The sequence below is a fragment of the Falco biarmicus genome, chromosome 4, assembly GCF_023638135.1.
Source record: "Falco biarmicus isolate bFalBia1 chromosome 4, bFalBia1.pri, whole genome shotgun sequence".
Lineage (NCBI taxonomy): Eukaryota > Metazoa > Chordata > Aves > Falconiformes > Falconidae > Falco > Falco biarmicus.
Window position 1 is genome coordinate 36,808,793 of NC_079291.1, and position 22,489 is coordinate 36,831,281.

General features: G+C 39.6%; 1 protein-coding gene across 5 annotated transcripts in view; it reads left to right on the plus strand.

Moving 5' to 3' along the window:
* Window positions 1-22,489, plus strand: part of CDK6 (cyclin dependent kinase 6) — a 147,399-nt gene that overhangs the window by 97,911 nt on the left and 26,999 nt on the right. For all 5 annotated transcript variants that reach the window (XM_056333962.1, XM_056333958.1, XM_056333959.1 and 2 more), the window contains exon 5: window positions 6,239-6,348. In XM_056333962.1, coding sequence (XP_056189937.1) covers window positions 6,239-6,348 — 110 coding nt within the window. The remainder of the gene's footprint in view (window positions 1-6,238; window positions 6,349-22,489) is intronic.

A 22,489-nucleotide genomic window follows, 5' to 3' on the forward strand; every position in this document is an offset into this window, starting at 1 on the left:
ACACTGTCAGGCCAGTGAGCCATTTTTAAGCATATTCATTTTTGAAATTACATTTCTTCTTTTCAGACTCTGTGGAAATTCAGTGCTATGTTTCTAGCAAGGGAGAGGGAGGTGTATTAGGGAGTGAGAGTCTCTCTGCAGTGAAGATTGAAGCCAGGCTTCAATCAATACATAAGCCCAGATTTTTACCCATCTGTAATTCTGTCCTCTCCAACTAGTCTGTGGCGAATGTGTCAGGCTTAGTCATACAGCTGAGAAGACTTTTTATATAAAACTTGAAGAAAATTCTGCAAGTCATTTTAGAGTCCCAGACCTGAAGAAGAAGCCATGCAGTAGCAGCTCCATAGTGAAGTTGGAGGGATTCCACTTTGAATCCTCCAGAACAGTTTGAATCAATAGATTTTTTGGTGAAGCTGGGGGACCACAAAGTGACACTAAAGAGCTGTATTCTACATACTGCACCATATATTCTATAGCTATATTCCCTCATTTTTACTCAAAAAGAAAGGGCAAAAATAAATGAAGAAGAGTTGAAAAGATGCCCCAAAGATAATGTGAGAGGTCTGTTAGTGAGAACTGAACAAAATAAGTGAGTGTAAGAACCATGTTAGGGAACTTAAAAAAAATATTTTTTACAAATAATCTTTCATGAGGTTGAAAGGCTTTTAGCAATGAAATGAGTATGTATCTAATGGTAGATAAAATTAACAAAATCAGCACCAAAAAAAGTACAGTAGAAACCACAATCACAAAAGCAAAATATTTGGAAGAAAAATTCTGTTTGGATTTTTGTATGAATTTAATCCTGCTAATTGCTTTTGTGTATGATTTGTATGAAAGCTAAATATTTTAAAAGGTTTTATAGGCCTCTTCAAAGTCCCCTCAGAGCTAATTAGAGTAGAATTAATCTTATCCAGCTTTAGATGTCTAAAAGAAAGATGTCTACATGTGGGCCAGTCAGTTTGATTCTCCTCATAGACAACAGTTGCAACGTGTTCATCTGACCTGTACAACACACTTGCAATAAAATAAGATCAGTTGCTGGGTGCAATGAGGAGTGGGCCATGCCTCCCCCACCCCATCGCCCTCCTGGAGACCCCTCTGAATCAGCAGAGATGAGGGAAGCATAGCAAAACGCCTTCTCTCTGGAGTGAAAGGAAGACCTGGGGCCACAGCATGACTCACTGGCTAGTAGATTAAAGAGTGCCAGGAAACATTCGTGGGTACTGGAGCTCAATTGTCTATACTGTTAAATTATTAAAATAGTTCCTGGCATAGTTTTGAGTTATGCCAACGAGCCTTTCCCCAGACAGTTCCTAGGCACAGTTAACCATGGACCAAAGACCATTCCCAATAAGCAGTTTGCATGCGGTCACCTTTTTTGGGAGGCTGAGAATTTAGTAATATGGACATAGGCCACTCTGTGCCTGTTGGTCTCAGTGCCAAAGGAACATTTCCTGTCCCATTTAATTTCCTAGCACAGACATAGCCACTGTGTTACAGTCTGATCCCTGCTTTGTTCCGGTAGCTGTGCAACTGGGCATTGGTCTGTACTTAAAGTCTGTGGCAAACCGAAATGTAGTCTTTTGTGTCTATGTTACTCAACCCCATCCCTAAACCTCTGTTTGTCTTTGTCTTTTTTGAACTGTATGCTATTCAGACAACAACTATATTTGGAAAGGGCTGTGAATTGTGCAGATCTATTTAAATTAAGTAGTTATCCAAAAGTGAAAATCTGTTCTGTAAAGTAAATGGAAATTAAATGAGACTGACACAATGCCTAGATCTTGTGTTCACATTGCTAGTGAACAGATACTTACCACTAATTTGATTATTTGTCAGAAACAGGTACCATGAAGGGCAGGGTTGAAACTTCTGGGGCTAGATGGTCCCAGACAGCAACATCTGTCAGATATAATAAGGCAGAAAGCTTTATTTCAAAAAAAAGTTCCCTTTCTTCTTCTGACTCTAAATGCAGCTCTCCCCCCTTGCTTCTCACTGAGCACATCTTCTTTAGAGGGTCAGACACAGCCTCAGTAGACTTTTGCAATGTTCTTTTACACATTTCATTTCTTTTCATCCTGAAGTGCTGCCTAAATCTATTGACATTTAAATTGTTAGAAGCAGTGATCTGCAGCTACTGATATCATTCTTATCTGATACCATCCCATCTTATCTGGGTAGTGGAAACATAAAAAGTGCACTGGAAAAGGAGACTAGTTACTCCTTTAGGTATGTACTCCTTCCAGTGTATGAATTATTCTGTCTTTTCATATGTAGCTTAATCTATGAAATTCAAATGTCATAGGGTATCCTTAGGACAGGCAGGGTGGGCTGAGAAGCTAAACAGGGAAAAGGACCTCTTTTGGCCCAGGAGCATTTGGAGGCAGTTGGAAGAAGGCTGGACAGGGTCTGAAATTTGAGGGAGTTTGAGGGCCCAGGGGAGCAGTCAGGGAACATGAGGGAAGGCAGAGCACATGAGAATGGCGGGGCAGCAGGTTGTGTCCACCTGGGTGTTGGCACAGGAACAGCAGGGGATTAGGCACGTTTGGTGCACCATCAGGGGGGCCACTGGCACGTGGCAGGAAGCAGGGGAGAGGAGCCAGGAGGTCTGACAGCTGGGAGGAAGCTGGCTGGTGTAAGAGAGGAGGTAAAGTAACCAGGCAGGGTGAGGAGGAACAACGAAGGGGCAAGGGAGGGAAGTTCATTACATGAGAGGACTAAAATGTGACATGGTCATTAAAGTCTACAACCTCCAGAGTATTTAGAAGTGTTGCACTGAATTTAGGATCTCCATCAGCATGTGAGCACGAAACCCTTTTCCTACAGAGCGATCGCCATGTGCCACATAACATGCGTGTCAGATTTTCAGGAGAGGCAGAATTGCAGTGAAATGTACAGATGCAAGTGCTTGCTTTTTTCGTCCTAAAAATGGGACTTTATCAAGCAGCTCTTTATCAAGTGCTCTATCTCTCAGGGAGAGCCTGTCTTACTGGTGGCGTGGATTATCTAAGCAAAGCATTTTTTCATTCTAAGTCAGAACCATGCTAAAGAGGAAGTGATGATCTAGTTGTTCAGCCTCACCATATCCTGTGTTCAGAATAATTTTCATTTCTACTTATCTGCAAATGTTTAATGGAATGTCCACAAATATTTTCTTCGTTTCTATGGTAAGAGAAAGAGAGTGTGAAACTGTGTCAAAACCACTGCATCATCTGCATCATCCTGTGCTTTTCAGGAGAAGACCCAGACTACTAGAGGAGTCATCTGAGGCATTACTTGTGTGCAAACTGACATTTACAACATTTTGATCCCTTTCAGGTTCACATTTTGAAACACAGACTTGCATATTACAAACCATAAAGGTTACTTGGTCACTTCTATAATTACACAGTAATAACAGAGTATAGCAAAACAGCTCAACAAAGATTACTTTCTCTCTGACTATAAAGCAATCAGGTATTTGCTGGAATTGGACTGTGAGACTTTGGAAATAATTTTTTTAAAGGTTTAAGTTTCCAAATTACTCAGAAGTAAAATCTCCCAGTCCCCTTTGTATGCATGCATGGAGGGTACAGAGTACAAGTACTTGGGGAGCTGTGCTGGTAAGTCGTCACATGGGAGAAGCAGTTAATGTTCTGTACATTTCCGCAGCCTTCTGAAAATGGCACTGTTCCCCCTGAGTGAGCACCTGGGGACCAGCCACAAGCTGTGATGCTCCTCTCAGGAAAGGAGCAGCTGTCCTGTGCCACATTTCCCTGAAAAAGGGATTTCGGTTTGGGGCATACATTGTCAGAAGTATTCAGGCTGTGTCACAGCCATGCAATCCCCCAGTCCTTTGCGTATGAGAGTGCAGAGCCTTAATGTGGCTGGGCTGGTGGGACTGGGGAAAATAAAGCACCCTTTCACTGTGTGAGAAGAGCTATGTGGATCTCAAACCAGGAATCATGAGGTTTGGTGGTATTGGTGGCAGAGATCACACAGCTTTTGCTCCTGACACTGCACCCAGCCATTAACAAACAATAATGGGTTGAAATTGTTGTACCTAATTTCTGAAAGCAACGTTTCTTCAATAAGCTTTTCCACAAATGTACTGAGCGAATAGAAGTGCAGTTCGGTTTAAGAGGTATATCTGCATCAGGAGGAGTACGTATGTGTTTTAGGAGGAATTCTGTCTGACTCAGATAGGGCATGTCCAGTAAAAATCCCTGACCTCCAGTTACATTTGTCCTCTTTCCCTGGAGTGAACCTCTGAAGAAACTTTTTGGGTTTTTATAGAGAAATATTTTGGAAAAGCATCACTGCTATGGTACCAAATCAGGAAGACCAATGGAGTTAAATAATGCCCAGCTTCCACACAGGAATCTGTTTCTGTGGACAGGTATCTGGAAGTCTAGCTCGACAGTGCAGTACTTTGCACTGTGTTATTGAACTGTTTCAAAGACAGATTTTATGAATTGAGATCAAAGTGTTTAAGAGGACTGTTAGCAAATATGACCACTTGTGCAAATATCTGTGAACCTCCCGTCAATAGCCATTCAGTAATTCCAAAGGTTGTCAGGGCATGTAATGAATGTAATAAATGTTTTATTTGCTTTTGTTTCAGCTGGCTTTGACCAGCAAATTCGGCTGATTACTTCCATTGTTATTTTTGCTTAGAAGACAATTATATTGTTATCATTAAAAAAACCACTCTTTTTACACATTTCTTTGTACTGGTCTTGACATTTAGAACTCACTATCCTAGTTAACATCATTTTTAAAGTTATTTTCATTCTTATCTTTGCACTTTTATTTCTGTGTGTTTGTTTCATGCTCCTCCTGAATGCTGCATCTCCCACCTTTGTGTTTGTTGGAGAAACAAACCAATAATTATGGAGACCCTCCCTGCCCCCAGATTAAGAGTCAGAGGTTTAAATTATAGCACACACTAAGAAATTATTGGTATTTAGCTGATGATAATATGTTGGTATGGCTGGTTTATAACTGTATTCAGGAGCAGGATACTCCCATGGTTCTGAGATCATATTCTGCCAACATAGTAGCTCACACAGGACTCTGAAGAAGTTCCTTGTGTTCTGTAAATATACTGAAGATACAGACAGGCTCATCTGTATTTGGTCTGCTTGTGGCAAACAAAAGGATAAATATAAACTGTCCCATCTCTGTTGTGGGTCCAATGTGCAGGACTCATGCAAGCACATCAATGGAGCAGTGCCAGTAAAGTTCCCACTGGGTCTCTACAACATGTTGCAACGTGACCACCAGGACAAGTACAGCCTAAAAGCAGACACTTTACATGGCATATGTCCCTGAGAAAGAGTGTATCATTTGGAAATAAGTTGTGAGAGAAGTTAGTGCTTATCTAACCAGCAGCACATGGGCAGAGACTAAAGACACAACTACGAAGGTCAGGAATCAGCCAAGGAACCCTGTGCTGTGTTGCTTAGTTGAAAGCTGGCAGTTTAAGGTACCTCTGTGCACAAGGAAACCACAATGAACAGCACTGAATGCCTTTGATAAGGGACAGCATTGGGGAGGGTTTGACTTAATCTATATCCAACCGATACAATAAGTTTTATCTTCGGTTTCTTCAGAGAGAACTTCTGAGACAGATTAGACGTGTTTACCCAGGTTGACCCATACACTTGAGCAAACCCCATTTCTTTTACAAAAAACAATACAGAAACTATGAAGGGCTTAGGACAGACACGAGCAACAGATTCTGATTTGTCCTATGGGTAAAACCACAGTATTTCCTAGCTTACTTGTTTCCAGCTTGGCTCTGGTGACTACATCTAAGGGGTCCACAAAAGCTGATTAAGAAAAGGCAGCCTTGTTCAATAGACTAATGTTTGCTCTATGGAGAGTCCAGATCTCCACTGGAAGGTGTTTAGGGTCTTGAAGTTGCAAAAGCTTCAAAGAGTTTTTAGTAGCATGCTGTGATATTGTGATACCACACCAACAGTGTACTCTGATATTATATTTTTGTTGTACCCTGAACTGCACTGCTGTTGACAAGAAGTGGTCTCACTTCCCAACTCATCATCACTGCATGAATCCATACTGAGATTTTCCATAGAAAACCCTTTTCTATGCACTGGCCAAACCAGTTTGCCCTAACCTGTGAAATTTTACAATTTGGATTAAACTAAATGGGAGTTGTTTACGTAACCCGTATAAGATTATAATTCTGTAGCTAAGTGTGCTCTCTCTTACGTTCCTTATTGTTTTACAGGTTGTTACTTTGTGGTATAGAGCTCCTGAAGTTTTGCTTCAGTCCAGCTATGCAACACCAGTGGATCTTTGGAGTGTTGGCTGCATATTTGCAGAAATGTTCCGTCGAAAGTAAGAAATACAGTTTTATTTTATTCATGTTTTTCATTTGAAATTTGAAAAAATGCAGTAACAAGTCTCGTACAATACACTGGATCACATTTATTATGAAAAGGCCTGATAGGATGTTTTATTTGCAGCACAAAACATCAATAGCCATTGCGAATTCATACTTGTTGCCATCTTGGAGTCCCTTTTTTGGTGGGAGTCTGCCTCAGCTCTTGGTAAATAAAGCCTCTATGTGCACTGTTGTGTTCCTGTTACACCTGAATGCAAATGCAGATAAAAGTTGGCTAGAGAGACTGTTGATCAATTTGAGTAAAGCTGAATTCTGAAGAGGATTTACCCTGAGGAAGGCAGGGCATGGTGGTCAGCAGAGTCTTGCTCCGGAGTTTGTGCATTGGAGTGTCAGGTGTTTGCTCATAGTCCCTTCTTGGCACATCTGAGATCTCAGAAGTCACTGTAAAGTTCATTTCTAAAGGTAAAAATTTTTTTAAGAATAAGCTATTTAGCCTGAGAGCAGGTTAACAAAGATGTTAAATATAAGCCAAAAAAAGCAGATAAAAGACATTTTTTTGGCTGATTCAGTTAAATTGGCTATCATCGGAAGTGTCTACCTACAAAATATACTGCTGGATGCAGATGAGTTGTGAATGTGAGAGGAACACTTACGTACTGGTCCTTCCCATGGAAGGATAGTAATATGGAGGTTGTACCATGCAGGGTGTGGAGAGGAACACCCAAGAACCTTAACAATGTAAATCTGTCTTGATGTTAATCCAATCACATGGTCTTTGGTTGAGCTTACTGAAAAAGTGCTTGTTGTCTTCACCTGGGCGATCTCCATCTAGAAACTGTGTAGTAGTTTGTAACACCCACTGTGAAATCAAAGAATATACGCAAAGAAAATGTGAAAGAAAATTATACACTGGGTAGCCTAAAAACCAAAAGCAGTATAATTTGCAAGGAGAAGCCATACTGCAAGGGCCTTGAGAAACAACTGTTTAATTTATACAACGTGAAGTTCAAAATACTAATTGAAGTCTTGCAAAATAACTTTGGGATTCTACTACTTATTAATGTTAGTATATGGAAAAATCATTTTTCTTGGGCTTCTTGCCTGGTCAAATGGCCTGGGTAGAATTATTATACTCCACCCTCTCTGTTTCTGACTCAGAAATGAGGTCAGAAAATGAGAGAAAAAAAGAATGTGTACTTTAGGAGTATCAATCAAATCTTCCATTGCAAACTTTTAAAGATTTAGTCTTATGCCATATACTGCCAGGTTCACAACATTACCATTGATATTTTTTCTGATTTAAATAGCAGAGTCAACAATTTCATTTTAGCATTTGAATTAGAGTGATACAGAACAAACAGCTGAACACAGAACTTTATTACATGCTCAAAACTCTCTTTTTTTCCTCATTTAATGTGCAGTATTCTGACAGATAAGAAATATTCCCATATACAAGCACCACCAATTGAATTTTATTTTCCTTTTATGATATGTGAGCCTCACTGACTCTCTAAATCCAACAATAAATTAAATTATGGACAGTTAAATTTTCTACTTATTTACAAGTGAGAATATTACATTAATATTACAAGATCAGAGAATTATTTTTTTAAATGTAAATGAGATCTGGTTTGAAACAGTGTTTGATAAAACCAGAATTTCTATTATTCTTGCCAAATGCAGGGTCAGTCTGACATTCTCAGTCCAAAATTTGGGAGATTGTCAAAAACTGTAGAGGTCAGAAATCTGCCAAGTCTGTATGTACTATGTTGTTTCATTGAAAACAATATGACTTTCACATCAATATGTAAGCATGATTTGGAAGACTAATCCCAAGGCTTATTGCCATAAAGCTACAAGGAACAGCACTGAATGCTGTCTCCATGGACTGTTGTACTGGGTTAATGTTGCAATACTCTCTGTATGATATATGTTGTATTTCTGATTCTCCTGTTGGATTGCAAAAGAAAAACCCATGTTACGGTGACCTTGGTAGCAATAAACTGTAAAATTTTGCAAATTCCATGGATTATTTCCAAAAGATTGAATAAATGCAACAGCTATTTCTGCTGGAAAATGCTAGTGCCCTTGGGTAACCACCGATCTGCATTTCCACTGGTGCTGATAGGATAAGAGCATGAGAATGCAGCTAAATCTGAGACATAGATGCTGGTTTGGCTTTAATACAACCTTTTATTTTTACTGTCTTACTGGGTACTTCTCTTCTTTCCCTACTCTCTTTTGTGTTCTCTTTGGAAGATTTTAAAGCTCTGTCATTTTTAAGAAAGGTACTGAGTTTCCTTTGGGCTTTTTTATATCATGGAGACTTCACTGGAATGAGTTTCAAAATAAACCACTACACAGCATCACAAAACATATCAGAATCCTGTTTATGCCAAGAAGATGTTTGGCACGTTGAGTTTGCTAGAATATAGTTTTGTGGGCTGTTACAAACACAGTAAAGGTGCTGTAGGTTTGGACAAGTGTAGTAGAGAGGTGACCTCTGTATGAATGGTCCAGTCCAGATGTTACAGGCTGCTGTGTCTCACAGAAGGCACCTCATCATATTTGAATCACTCTTAATCCAAAGCAGTTTAAGACAAATGCAAACAAGGTATTTGTTTAGGAAATAGATCAAAAATACACAAAAGTGTATAAAGGAATTCATAGACATAAAATAATTATATAGAGAGTATATATAGTATATAGAATATATAGAGTAAATCAGAACTTTACTTGCATCTTGGCTGATTCAGCTAAACAAATGATGCTTCTCAGCTGAGGACTTTGGTCCTCCTGCAGCCTGAGGTTTGTATAAAGTCATAGCTATATCTAAAACATTTTAAAAAGGGTGCAGATTTGTAGGCTTCTGCATGCGTGAATGTACAAAGCTTGATTCTGAAACCCCTCACACAGATTCCCAAGGATCCTACTCTACTTACAGATCAACAATAAATTGCTCAGTAGCAGGTGTATGTTAAGTGTACAAAAACTGTTCTGCTTTGTGCATCTTTTTCTGTCCACGTGCACTGCTGATGAGAGCACCCCCAAATAAATCATTACTTGAAGTTTTCCTTATATGCTATATCCAATTTTTTTAAATTTCCTTTCTAATTAACTAGACGGCAGGGACTTCCACACACATTTTGATGGACTGTCGTTATCTGAGGAAAGTGTAACTGTTTGTCACAGTGACTGTTTTCTTTGTGATGTAAAAGCTATGGTGCATTAAGGAATGCAGTAAGGAAAATTGTAAGGTACGCTATGGATTGCTACCATACCACAGAACCCTTCAGAGATGCAGCTGGCAGGACTGATGAGGACCCAAGGGCATGGGGTCATCCTGTGGCACAGCAAGAAGATCAGCTGTCTTTTTTGTTAATGTTTAGGTAAAAATAAGGATTACTTATAAAAAGGTTTCACTCTGAGGCTCAGCATTTTCCTGGACAGTAGGGAAGGGCCTTGTACCTCCTACTCAGTGAACAACTCATTAAAGAGAAAGACTAAGATGGAAGAAGCATCCATTTCTGTCTGGATACATGAAACTCTTCCAGCTGGCTGAAGGACTGCAGGCAGCTCCAAAGCAGGAAGCCATGACCAGTGTTTTAGGGAAGAAGGAACTGTCTCTCTTCTTGCTTGAATTAGATAGTATTAATTAAGGTGAAGGAGTGTGAGAGAGGACGATGACTGGAATCTGAATCTGGGTGAAATGGTCTATAGAAGAAAGCGGTGATTACCAATCTTGGACTCTTCTGAGCAGGCAGTCTTGAGAAAAAATGTCTAAATGTTTCAATGTCTAGTTCTTAGTGCATCTATACATGCCCAGTCTTCAAAACCACAATCCTGTATGATTCCAATCCTGCACAAACTAGGATGTCAATAGGTTTGTATGTGGGACTAATGAGTCAGATACATAGTTCCAGCTAGGCAAGTTTAATATAATATTGCACAAGCAACTGAGTTTGTCTCCCTTTGCAGTAAACAGAAAGCTAAAAATCATCAGAAGAGACCATTGGGTTTTGTAGCCTATGTTATATTCACAGCCAGTCAAGCTAAAGAAGGCAAACATTTGAGAGTGGCCAGTGTTATGACTGCATGTGCAAACTTCACAAACATTACAGGTACCAATTCAAGCCCAAAACATGAAACAGTCCTCTCTCAAAAACCTTTTCCACCTCCTCAAACCAAAAGTGAAACAGTGCCCCAGGCTTCATCCAGCCGAGAGGGAAATGAAGTCCATGGACGTGGGCTTCTTACTGAGATCGTTCGTGCACCAGCTCCATGGTGTTTTTATCAGCCGGCTGTTGGTAAGATCATCAGTCCCATAATGTCATAAGCCACAAGATTGGCACAAATAGCATGAGGTTATTATTTAATCATTTTTAAATATAAAATCAAGGGTTTAGTGGTTGTCTCTTTTTTCAGTTTACTCTGCCAGCTTCTGATATATGTGAGAAACTTACTTCATTACCGGCCAGCCATGCTTGAGATTTGTAGCAGCAGATAAGAAATGTGTGACTCTACTAAAATACCTGTGATGGGACAAGTTCCCTGGTAGGTACAAACAATGGACGTAGGGAAATGAGCTATAGGATATAAGTGATCTTTCAATGGTATAAATTTGTCCAGTTAGAGGAGTTACATCATTTTGAGTAGAACAGCCATGAGACCAGGACTTTTGTTGCTCTAGGTAATGTAGACAGAGGTGATAAAATCAAAGCTTAGAGCCTTGTCTGGTGGTCAGGTTGTGATGCAAGCTCTGGATTTGGGACCTACAGGCTGTCTTTAATAATAAAACATTTATTATTTTTAATATATAACAGGTTTTAAAAACTACCAATATACACATATTCATGCTTAGGTACAGTATCTTACAGTATAATGTCAAGCATCTTTTGCACTAAAATATAGTAAATCTATATACCCCTTTCCAAACAAGCCATAGGTTATTAGTATTTTGAAAAGGAGCTGTCAGATCCATTGCATGTACTTTTTCTGAGTCAACCCGGTGGTAGGATAGGTTTGTGGAAGGAGATGGGGCACCCAGCTGCCCCTGGATTCAACCTCTACTTGTGAGAGAAGAGCAGTCCGCTCTGCAGCTCAAGTTTCAGTTAATGTTTTGTGTGATAAATATGGTCAAGCGTATGCAGAAGAAAATAGGCAAGTGTAACAGGGTAACTGTTTTTAAGCTGTCTCCAAAACCTGAAGCTGGATAGGAAAGTTTGTGAACTTCTATCACTGAATGAAAAGAATAATTCTTTTTAGCTGGATCATGTGGTAAATTTAGTCTCAGCTTCACTGAAATAATTGTTGAAATTAACCCTGACTTCAAAGGGGATTGTAACCTCTGTAGAAACAATTCAGTGCGACAGAGTGGCACAAAGAGTGGCGGAGCTAATCTCTGTTAATGTGCATAGTACAGCACTTGGTTGGAGTGATTTCTGTAAAAGACAGGTGTTGCAAACTGGCAGGGATAGAGGGTATCACATGGTAGTGTCCCGGCTTCCATTCCTTGCACTTCTTTCAGTGATAAACTTTCAGTTGTCCTGTCTGTGAAATCAACCTCAATAGGTAAGTCCCTAAGACTGTGAGACTTTCATTCAAAATCAGGGTTGCAATGTATGTGGATATGTGCATATGGAAGAGACGAAGAACTGTCAGTTGAAGAGCTGTGGCTGGAATTGGCAGTCTCTCCTCTGGTCTTCATGAGACTGTGTAACACAAGCAAGAATGTGTTCAAGCTAAATTTGCAAGAATTTAAGCCACACTGCTAGTGCAATTGTTGTCTTCTGTTAAAATGTCACACACACACATACACAAAAGTGGCACTTCAAAGGAAGTCAGGCCATGACTATGTGAGCCACTGCATGTATGTCCTTATCCAGAGAAGGAGGCACATACTCCCACTTGTTACCAGTGGCAACAAAGTTGTAACTGGTAACATAGCCTGCAGGTTCTTTGGTGCTTTGAATGGGATGGACAGCTTTTATCTCAGAAGAGATCTGAAGTCCAGTTCATCCCTGAGTCTGTTTTCTGACTGTCATCAGTTTCATTTCATGCTCATGTGGTCTGAGCTAGCTGTTCCTATAGGTGCTAATCTCTCACAGATGTAGTCTTTCAAGGTTGCAATTTGAAAAAGTTAGGTATACATCTGGCAACGTATGTTCAACAGCAGAACCAAGGTTCTCAGCTGCCTAAGCATGTTTTTCATCTGGAGAATGTAGAGAGGATGGTGTGCTTGGAGGAAAGTGATTCACAGAAATTCTGCTATTGCAGAGAATTGCTTGGAAATTTGAGGTACTTGTCCTCTACTCCAGACATATCCTGGAGTAGTCATTCCTTGTGATGAATTGCTTTGCTGTTTAATGGTCTTGAGGAACAGACAATGAATTCGTAACTTCGCGAATACATACCTTACAGGAGGATATATGTATGAAGTGACCCTCACTTCAAATTAAATAACAGTATGTCATCACTTAAAAATGTTTTCCATTAATATTGTTCGATTATCCAAAGCATTGGGGAGCAGGAACATTTGTTTAAAGCCTGTAATCAACAGTAAAGTATCATATACTGGAACATTACCAGCAAAATACTACACAACTTAATATGGAGCTTGTTTTTCTAAGTACCGTACATATTCTTGCCCTAGCTCCAGTGCATCAGTGCAGGCAAAGATGTAACTGAAGACACTTCGGTTTGGACAGGACCAGAAAAGAAAGACCACATGTTCATGTAACAAGCCGAAAATGAAACTGTCTTAAACTGAAATCAATGAATAAACTTGGCATGATTTAGGTAAGGTAGAAAATCATGGAAAAATCACCAGAATTTCTGTAGGGAAGGATTATATTCCTTGTCTTTTTAAAATTATCTTTATTAAGAGTTGTTCTGCACACTGTTGTGAATTGTCACCAAATTGGGGTTTTAACTTCTTGCTATGTGTGTGGGTATTGCAGTGTATTGTTCTCTCGAACACAAGAGAAAGAAACGCAACTGACTGATAGTAGTGAAAACTTCAGTTTTGTTTTACCTTTCTGCACATATAAGAATAGTACTGTGAACAGACTCTGAGAAGAGACTCTAAAGATAATAAAGAGACTTTAAAATATGAATACTGCCATGTAAGGAACTGGGAGGCATACTTCTGTGACATGGCTTTGTCTCATTTCAGATGCATTTTCATTCTTTCTCAGTTATTTTCCTGTGCCTCAACTAATGTGATTGTTTAGTCCTCACTGTTTTAAGTTGGCACTATAGCTATGCAGCAGTAAGGATATTTTTCTTCGTCTACTAGATCCTGTATTCCTCTGTATGTTAAAGTTTCTACCTTTTTTCAGCTCTTAGCTTAACCTTCCCTTTTTGTGCTCTTGTTCACACACATTTCTGTTTTCAACACATCTCTGAAATGCCTTTCAAAAGCAGAGAGAGAAGAGAGCTGTAATATATTTTCAAATCTTTATGTTGAAAAGCGAAATGGAGGGACAGAAGGGGAATCTGTGAAAGAAAAAAAAAAAAAAGGATGTATAACTGGATATTGAGGGGGAAGGTATAATAAAACCGAGACAGTAGAGACATCTAGGCAAAAAGCGACTGAGTAAATACAGCCATGAATGCTGTTTATAAATTCAGTTATTCATATAAACTGGCAAACATCTTATGTGGTTTAAGAGAGGACTGTTCTTTTTATCATGCAGCAATTTTAAACACAGACTTTGCAATCATATTATCTAGTGTTTTCCAGTGAACCTTAAACCAACATATCTAGTGGACCAAGAGCTCAGAAGTGTAATCATTCACTTGTCTGCTAGCTTGCAGTTGGATTCTGGTAGCAGGAAAATTAGAACAACAACTTTTCTTTTTTCCTTTTCTGTTTTGTCTTTGTTTTAACAAGCAAAGGTGGATGTTGCAGCTTAGAGCTGTGAAAGCTACACAGCTTGATTTGCAACCTTTGAACCAAAGTACTGTACAGTTCTGGCCTGAGTTTGTTTTTGCCATTTTTGGAAATTATCTTATTTTGTTACAAGAATGATTTAAGTTGCAAGTGCCATAAAAGTTCACCACAGTCCAGACCAACTGTACTGGGAGAAGGTTTGTTCCTTGGAAAGATCTTGTCAGCATTCAAAATTCTGTGCTTTGCGCTTTTTCTCCTTTATTCTTCTGCCATTCATGTGCATATGGGTGTGTGGGAGGCTGATGGTTTTTCCAAACCAGACCTAATAAAATAGGATTTTTTCTTCCTCCCCAGATAAGTAGCCAGCCTATTACAAAGATTTTTTTCAAGCATTTTTTAAGCTGAATGGACCCAAGCCACAGTTTAGCTTAGTGACCTTAGTGATCTGATGGAACAACAATGACATTTTCCTTCAAACTTAACTAACAAAGGAAGGAAGAAGACTGCACTTGTTCATGGTATTCCATTTTTTGGATAGGCAGGGTTGTTTTCTGTTGAATCTGACCTCCAAGGCAGAACTCCCTTTGGCTTTGGGCAGAGGACAAACACACATTAATGGAGAGAAGGGCAAACAGTCAGGATAATAACACTAATTATCAAGTACAAAATACATGTGAATTTCCAAGACAGCATCATCCCATTGAAAGTAAAATACCTTGCTGGATTTTAGCTCATATTTTCCCTCAAGCCTTTTCTAGCTGATATCTTTCTAAGTGTCTACAGTTGGGCTGATTGATAGCCGTTAGTCAAATCCAGTAACTGTATCAGTCTGTGGTTGGAGATGAATGGTAAGTGGGTGCCAGCCATTCACTTGTGGTTTTCCTTCTAGTTTCCAGCTGTGCCAGACTTTCAGTCAGAGGAATAGATCTGTTGGTAAGGGAAACCGTTGATAAACCATAGAAACCAAAAACTGTCACTACCCATGGCAAAAAAACCAGAAGGGAACCTTGAGGCATGGGTAAGAAGACCCACAGAAATGGTGTTAGCTGACCAAGTTTAATTTAACTGTTAAGTCCAGGTGTGGCCTCATGTCAGGCCAGGCAGTGGCTGAGGGACCAGGACCAGGCGGCTCTGAGCTGGCAGCCAGCAGCTGCACACAGCTCAAGGCCAGCAGGAGCTCACAAGGAGCTCCCCTCCTGGAAAGCTTCCCATAGCTTCTTCATGTGCAGGTGGCACAGCATTAGTCTGAAATCCGCCTGAACACGTCATCCTTAAAAATATATACATTCCTTAGAGAGGTGATATTCCAGTCCGTGACAGTCTGAATTAGCCTGGCCAGAGGTCAGAGGAAAAGGCCTTGTGGCTAAGAGGAAGACCACAACATGTCAGTCACTATGTAGATATTTGTAAGCCCTTGGTATTAACATTGTAGCATTTGTAATGGATATTTGGAAATGCAGCTGGCAGCAGAAGTGCCAGGGTTCAGAAGCTGCCGGCCAGTGGATGTGAAGGGGCACCACTTTGCTCCAGGTGTCCTCTGGAGCATCTCAAAGTCAAGTTCATTGCTGGGATAAGCCAGAGCAGCCTGAGGGCTGCTTTGATGGTATCCGCAGCTGCAGATGGCTTTCAGCAGTCACTCCACCAGCCAGCTAACAGGAGAGAAGCAGAGCAATGTTACCCATGCCTCTTCCTCACCAGCCCAGAGAGGGATAGCCAGCTGTATGCTGCCCAAAGACTTTCCTTTTGAAAGGGTCTCCTGGCTCTTTCACACAGCTTCCCTCTTCAGGAACTTGGCTGAGAGAGGCTTTGCTTTTTGCCTAGAGTTTGGCTGGGGGAAGGTCTGTGTACTTTTGTTTGACTCCTAATAGAACTAAACATTGTTTTTATTTACTTTTCTCTTTCATAAGCGAATGGCTACAAAAAGGTATTTAAACTCCAAGTGGGTGTACGGGATCCTTTCCTGGACACTGGTGCGCTCTAGAGATGGGGGAGAAAGACTAGATGTTAACTGTGGCTCATGTTGCTGAGCTCCCAAGTGTGGGGTTTTTTCCAAACTGACTGTCTAGTCAGAAATTTTTATCTGGGCAGCTTTACTGAGTTTTCTGTATTTGATTGTCCAGAACAGAAATCTAATAAAAAGCTACCATTGGTTAGTCATAAAACCAGTATGTAATAGTTCAGAAGTATATAGGACAAATCTGTCTTGCATTTTTTCAACAGCTTCGCACTAGCACTTCTCCATATGTAGGTGCTCAACAAAGTTGTTAGATGTCCTTTACATCTAAAAAAAATCATCAGTCTGCATGAGAGAAGTAGAAAGCGCACCTAAAGGAACAGACAACAGCAGGAGTTTAAAAACAGCTAAGGCCAGCAGAGCAAAACGTAACAGCTTTCAGAAATACTTGTACCGTGTACCAAGTAAATAATTGGATGGGAGAGGACAGCTCAAAAAGTCAAAGAGAAAGCAAGAGGAAGTTTGATATTTAGATTTCTGGAAAACCATTTCTGCAAGGGAACCGCAGTGCCCACAGGCACTCCCTGCCTTTGTGGAAAAGCTTACCTGTGCTGCAGGGTTCAGACCACTGCAGAGAACTTGCCAGGTACTCTGGGAATCTGTGCTTTGGCTGTAGTTGCAGATGTCGAAGACCTAGATAAAGTCCTAATTTGGGGAGGAAGGGAGGTGGCCACAGCCTTTCCTGCATTTATGTGCTGACTGCCACAGAGTAGCACACATGGTACCCACACGCAGCTGGAGCCACCTTTGCCATCAGTCCTCCGGGTCCTGGTGTTGGCTGTGCGCTGAAAAATAGAGAAGAGACATGGCAGGATACAGCTCATACTAGTTCCTGTCCCTTCTTCCTTTGAAGCCACAGTTCACCTTGTGATATGAATACATGTGTTGTTGCCTTGCTTCTAATTTTTGTTTGCAAAATGCCTGTGGCACTGCCATCACATTTGCTTGCATGCTCTGCTTGATCTGCTGACACGCTGGCCCTGTACAAATAAGTCCGTGTGAGACACAGCCACCATGGTATGCTGACTGTGCTAGTGACAGCCAGGATTTGACAAGTTGAGAGCTCTTGATGTCAGCATATGGCATGCCTGGCTGCCTTCTTATGCTGGTGGCATGCTTCATTGTGTGGTCTATGAGGAAACAGCAGCCTGGCTATGCATGGTCAAACCATATGACTTCTTCCAGAAAGTCAAGGACAACGTGCTCTGCTTTCCTTTCATAGATGCACTGAACCCATACTGTCCGGAAGCAACTCTAAGACAGTCTCTGATGCAGTATTTCTTCTTTTAGTAAATGTTCTCCATCTTCATAACTTCTCTCCTAATGTATTCAGGCTTGTCAGTAATAAGTGCTTTTGGAATATAGATATTTGTCACACAAGAATTTCATCCAAGGCATTACTTCATTTCCACTCATTTAAAATTTCTACTGAGCTGGAGTAAATTGGCGTGAAGATTCAGTTACCATTGATTTTGAACGAGTCTGAATCAGTTACCTAAAGATAAATGACTCAATCAGCTATATCATCCAGAATTTTACCAACTATAGTGAATTATCAGACCATGTTTTATTAGATTATGTCCGTGAAACAGGTTTTATTATGTCACTACAGCATACACACTGTTCTATACAGTTGAATAATTTTTAAGTGCTGTTTATATCCAAATAATTGGAGTGCAAGCTTTCAGCATCTGAAGTATACATAGCAAGAGATTTTTCAGTCATGTTCCTATCTGTAGCTGTCAAATTAAGCCTGCTTGGCAGTGATGAATCATACTCTGCTGCTGTAAGACTGAAGATACTCAGTTATAACTAGATCTCATCATACCATTAACAACAAAAGAGTATATGTACAAAGTCAGAACTGTATGCTAGCTGGGCGTCCTACCCACTGAGGCACAGAAGCAGTCTTGCTTGCTTCTTTCCTGCCTTGGAATCAGTTTCGCTTTTCTGGAAAGTAATTGCAAAAGGAGAGAGAGGTATTTCTCATCTCCTAGATCTTCCAAGAGTTTGACGGTGAGGGCACTTTGCCGGAAAGTGAGAGTGGAGTTTAAAGAGGGCCCAGACTTTTTGGTTAACTCCATTTTTGGCAAACAGTCCAGCCACAACTGTATGAAAAACAAGGCATTAAATGGCTTACCACAGAAAGAAGGTTTTACTTGGTTATTCACTTACTCCAGAAGAGGACTCTGTTTTCTTAATTCTAAGCAAATCAGGGTGGTTTTTTTTCAGAAATAACAGCCAACTCCATCTGTATCTTGGGGAACTCCTTGTAGTGAACAGAAAGGTGGTTAGCAACCTGGTGATGTGGAGACTGAAAAGTTCAAGAAGTGGGGTGGCTCATGGAGCTACAGGTACTCAGTTCTTCAGAGACTGAGGGTTTTTTTCCATTCTGTAAAGACAGAGTTGTATGCTATTCCCATTAAAATAGTGTCAAACACCAATAGAGTTGTGCCACTGGCAACACAGAAGCAGGAGTGTCGCTCAGTAATGGCAAAGCAGAGATAACAGCATAAAACTTTTTCCAAAAGTAATTTGGGAAGCTTCAAAACACACAAATCTGCAGCAGAAAGTGTGTTAATGCTGCAGTTGTTTAGGTGTCATCTGGAATTTTTTTTTTTTTTTTTTTTTTACTCTTTAATATAATAAATTAACTTACTCTTTCTTTTGGTCAGGATTCAAGTGGGGAAAAAAAAAAAAAGATTTAATGTGAAATCACTAATGGCTGAACAGGATAAGTAACCAAAGAGCTCTCAATAGGTGAACTCTGATTACTATGCTCTGTCATGGGCCAGTGAATGTAAATCTTACGGATTCTCCAGCCTGAGTAACAGAGTGTATTGCACGAGACAAAGTATTGCTTAGGGCATAGTTATATCTAGTTTAACTGGCCTTTGAAAACTGTATCAATTTTCGTTCCACACGTACTTTCTACCTTAAATGCCTATCTCAAGTTTTTCTGCAGGTGTTTATTAATTCATTGTAAGCCTGAACAGCTGCTAAAAATTAAAGTATTTTCTCCACACCATCCTTCTAATCCACTTTCATGTCCTTTGACACTCAGACTGAGCAGCTGGAGGAAAAGGTTCAAGTTGAAATTTCACCTCTGATCACAAAACAGGTTACTGTTTAGTACCGAAATTTTTTCCTTGCCTTTCTTGTCTGAAGGGTTGTAATCCACTTTCACATATTTTTTTCTGACCAAGAGTGTTTTATTACAGCTGAAGGTGATGAGACATATTAGTTGCAGGGGGGCAGCAGTTCTTCTGATGTTTCAGGTTTATCTGAAAATGTAGAAAGGCTTAGTGCAACAGGTGTCATTAACACATAATATGGGAGCAACAGAAGTGATCGTAGATCAAAATGTACTCAGTACCACACAGGAGCAGCTCAAGCCCAGTTGGAGAGAAAACCCAAGGATTGTCTCAGCTTGTAATGTTTTCCCAGAGGACAAAAAAATTTCCCTTTTTCTTGGATTTTATTCTGTATTGAGAACTTTATGTTCTAGATTGTGTTGAATATTTTGAATCCTATGTTTCCCTTCAAATATGGAAATTTGACATCTATTAGAGCTCTCATCTGAAGTCTCAGAGAGTGCCCATGTGAAGCCTCTGTTACTTCATTATCACTTGGTCACTGTACTACTGCAAATGACAGAAAAGATTTTGACTTTCAGATTTTTTCCCCAATGCTTTTATAGCTGGGTATTTGCTTTTCTGCCTTACTAGCTGTAGAATTAAAAAAAAAAAAAATAGTTAGACTCATAATTTAGTCAAAGAGATGTACTATTTTATGTGTAATTCATAATGATGCAACTAAAGCATCATTTATAACACTGTCCTTTCTCATTATTTTATATTACATATTTAGAGTATAAGCTTTTTTATGTATAGGGTATACTTTAGTCTATGAATATCCTTGCTTAGCATTATTGAGAAGTAAATAAAACCCTAGAAAACCTCCAAACATATACTTGGATGTTATGTGTAGTGTATGTGTTCCTTTTACATTAACTTGTTTCTCCTTTGATACAGACGAATCAGTGGTAGGTGCAAGTGAGTTTCCTTCAGGCAATAACTATGTCTGCACAGACTTTCAGCTGATGCAAGAGTGACAACACTGTTACACATTTGGTTAAAAAGAGTTTATTCCAAGAGAAATCAACTTAATGGCACAAAATCTTTTCCTTTAAAGCTTTACTGGGAAAGCAATCTAATTGAAAATATATTCAGCTTGTGGAACATGAATTGGATTTTAATTAGAGGGCCTCAGACTTGAAAAACTATTACATATCCCCTTGATTAAAACTAGTTCCAGCATTAGAGGCACTCTCAAAACACATTTTTAAAGGGTTTTTTTAGACCAGTAAATATGGGACATGTTAACTGATGAGCTGTCTCAGAGTCATCTTAGCATTGCAAGAAAAGTTGTGGAACTATAAAAAATTAATTCTTTATCTCTGAAAATTGTGATTTGAATATATTTTCACAATGAAATTTTATACAGGATAAAGGAGTATATGCTTCATGTAGAAGAATGCTTTTGGTTCATTGGTGTAATTGATAAAGACTAGGGACAGACTTAAACTCCTGTTGCTTACCATGAAGGTAGGTCTTTTGCTGTGATATAGATGTTTTAAAACCACTTCTTTAAAATACAGCATTAAAAAGCACCTTCACATTCTTGATTAAAATGTGTCGTTTTAGAGTGCCATCTGCCAAATTTTTAAGTGAGGATTAAATTATGTGTTACATGAAAGGAGTAGTGAAAAACAGCTCTGGCATGCTCTGGAAGGAGGTTTTAGATCTTTTCAAGGAAAATATGGGGGGAAATGGCAAATTTGTTCATAGGCACAAACACCTGGAGGTAAGGATTTAGCTGAGCTCAGTGCAGACACACACACACTGCCGGTGCACAGCATCCTGAACACTGATTTGCACCATTCCTTATGTGAGTGAACTGGAGAGGAAGGAGCCCTCTTGGCCCTGTCCTTCCACATAGGACAGCCTTCACCTAATCCATAGTTTAATTACTGCCTTCAAACCCTAAAACCAAGTTACACGAGAAGAGCAAAGAAGTGTGGTAGTTTTAAGAGAGTGCAAGTTTAGAAAGGAGATATGAAATAGGTTCATGAGAGAGAAAAGAATACAGAAAACTAAATGATCACAGGAAGAGCATGGCCGTATTGTATTTGTCATACCAGTAGTTCTTTCAGGATGCTATAAAAATGCAGAAGCCTGCAGTTTAGTTATATAACTAAACTTCAAACTGCCAACTGACAAGATAAATATAATTTAACTGTGTGCAGTGGTGGGGTGGATGTTTAACACACAAATGGTTAAACCATATTGCTGGTAGAACTGTCAGTACAAAAAGAGGAATGCTTCTTTTTCCACTCTGAGCAGAGAGCATACTTTTTTTTTCCTTTCCCTTTTTCCAAGGTCAGTTGTGTATGTATTTCCAGAACTTGCTTCAAATGTTGGGGCAGTTTTGTTGCTGTTATATCATGCTCCCTGAGCTGAGATAATGACTCTTAAAGTCTTGGTGAAATAAACTACAAATCTTCTGGAGAACCAAATGTCCGCAGATAAGAGAACTGTGACGTGTGTGCTGAGGGAATAAGTGAAGGACATTCAACCTATCAAGGCTCTTCCATTTCAAAAAGTAGTGCTAAATGATGAAAATTAAAGCATTTTTGACCAGGAACAGATGAGATATGCCCACATGAGAGCATATTCTGCTCAAAGATAATATCTGCATTTACCTTACTTTTTGGGAAATATATATATATATATAAAAATGTGTGTATCCTTCTGTTGAAGTACGTTTTTTTCTTATAAGAGGTTGTGAAACCAGATCTCACTTGGCTTGATCCTGGGATCATTGATGTCTGTGATAAAGCTCCCTTTTGCCCGTGGTGGGGGGCAAGGCCCATCATTCTGTTCCAAGGCCATCTGGGACCTTGAAACACAATGCTTACATAAAAGGTCTCAAGCAAATGTTAAGCATCCAGAAAAAGTTATTTCTTTGCCCAGTTCCTAAGGGAACTTTGACAATGCTTATATTTTCTCTCATTTATGTGCTTTCTCTTGCTTTTTGCTGTATTTTTAATCAACAACTGAATCTACACAGTAGACTGGCCATGCTTTGGTCATAAAGCTGTACACACAGTGCCTCTCTTTGGTTTCCCTTTTACTAGCGTTTCTCTTTCTATTATGCATGCAAA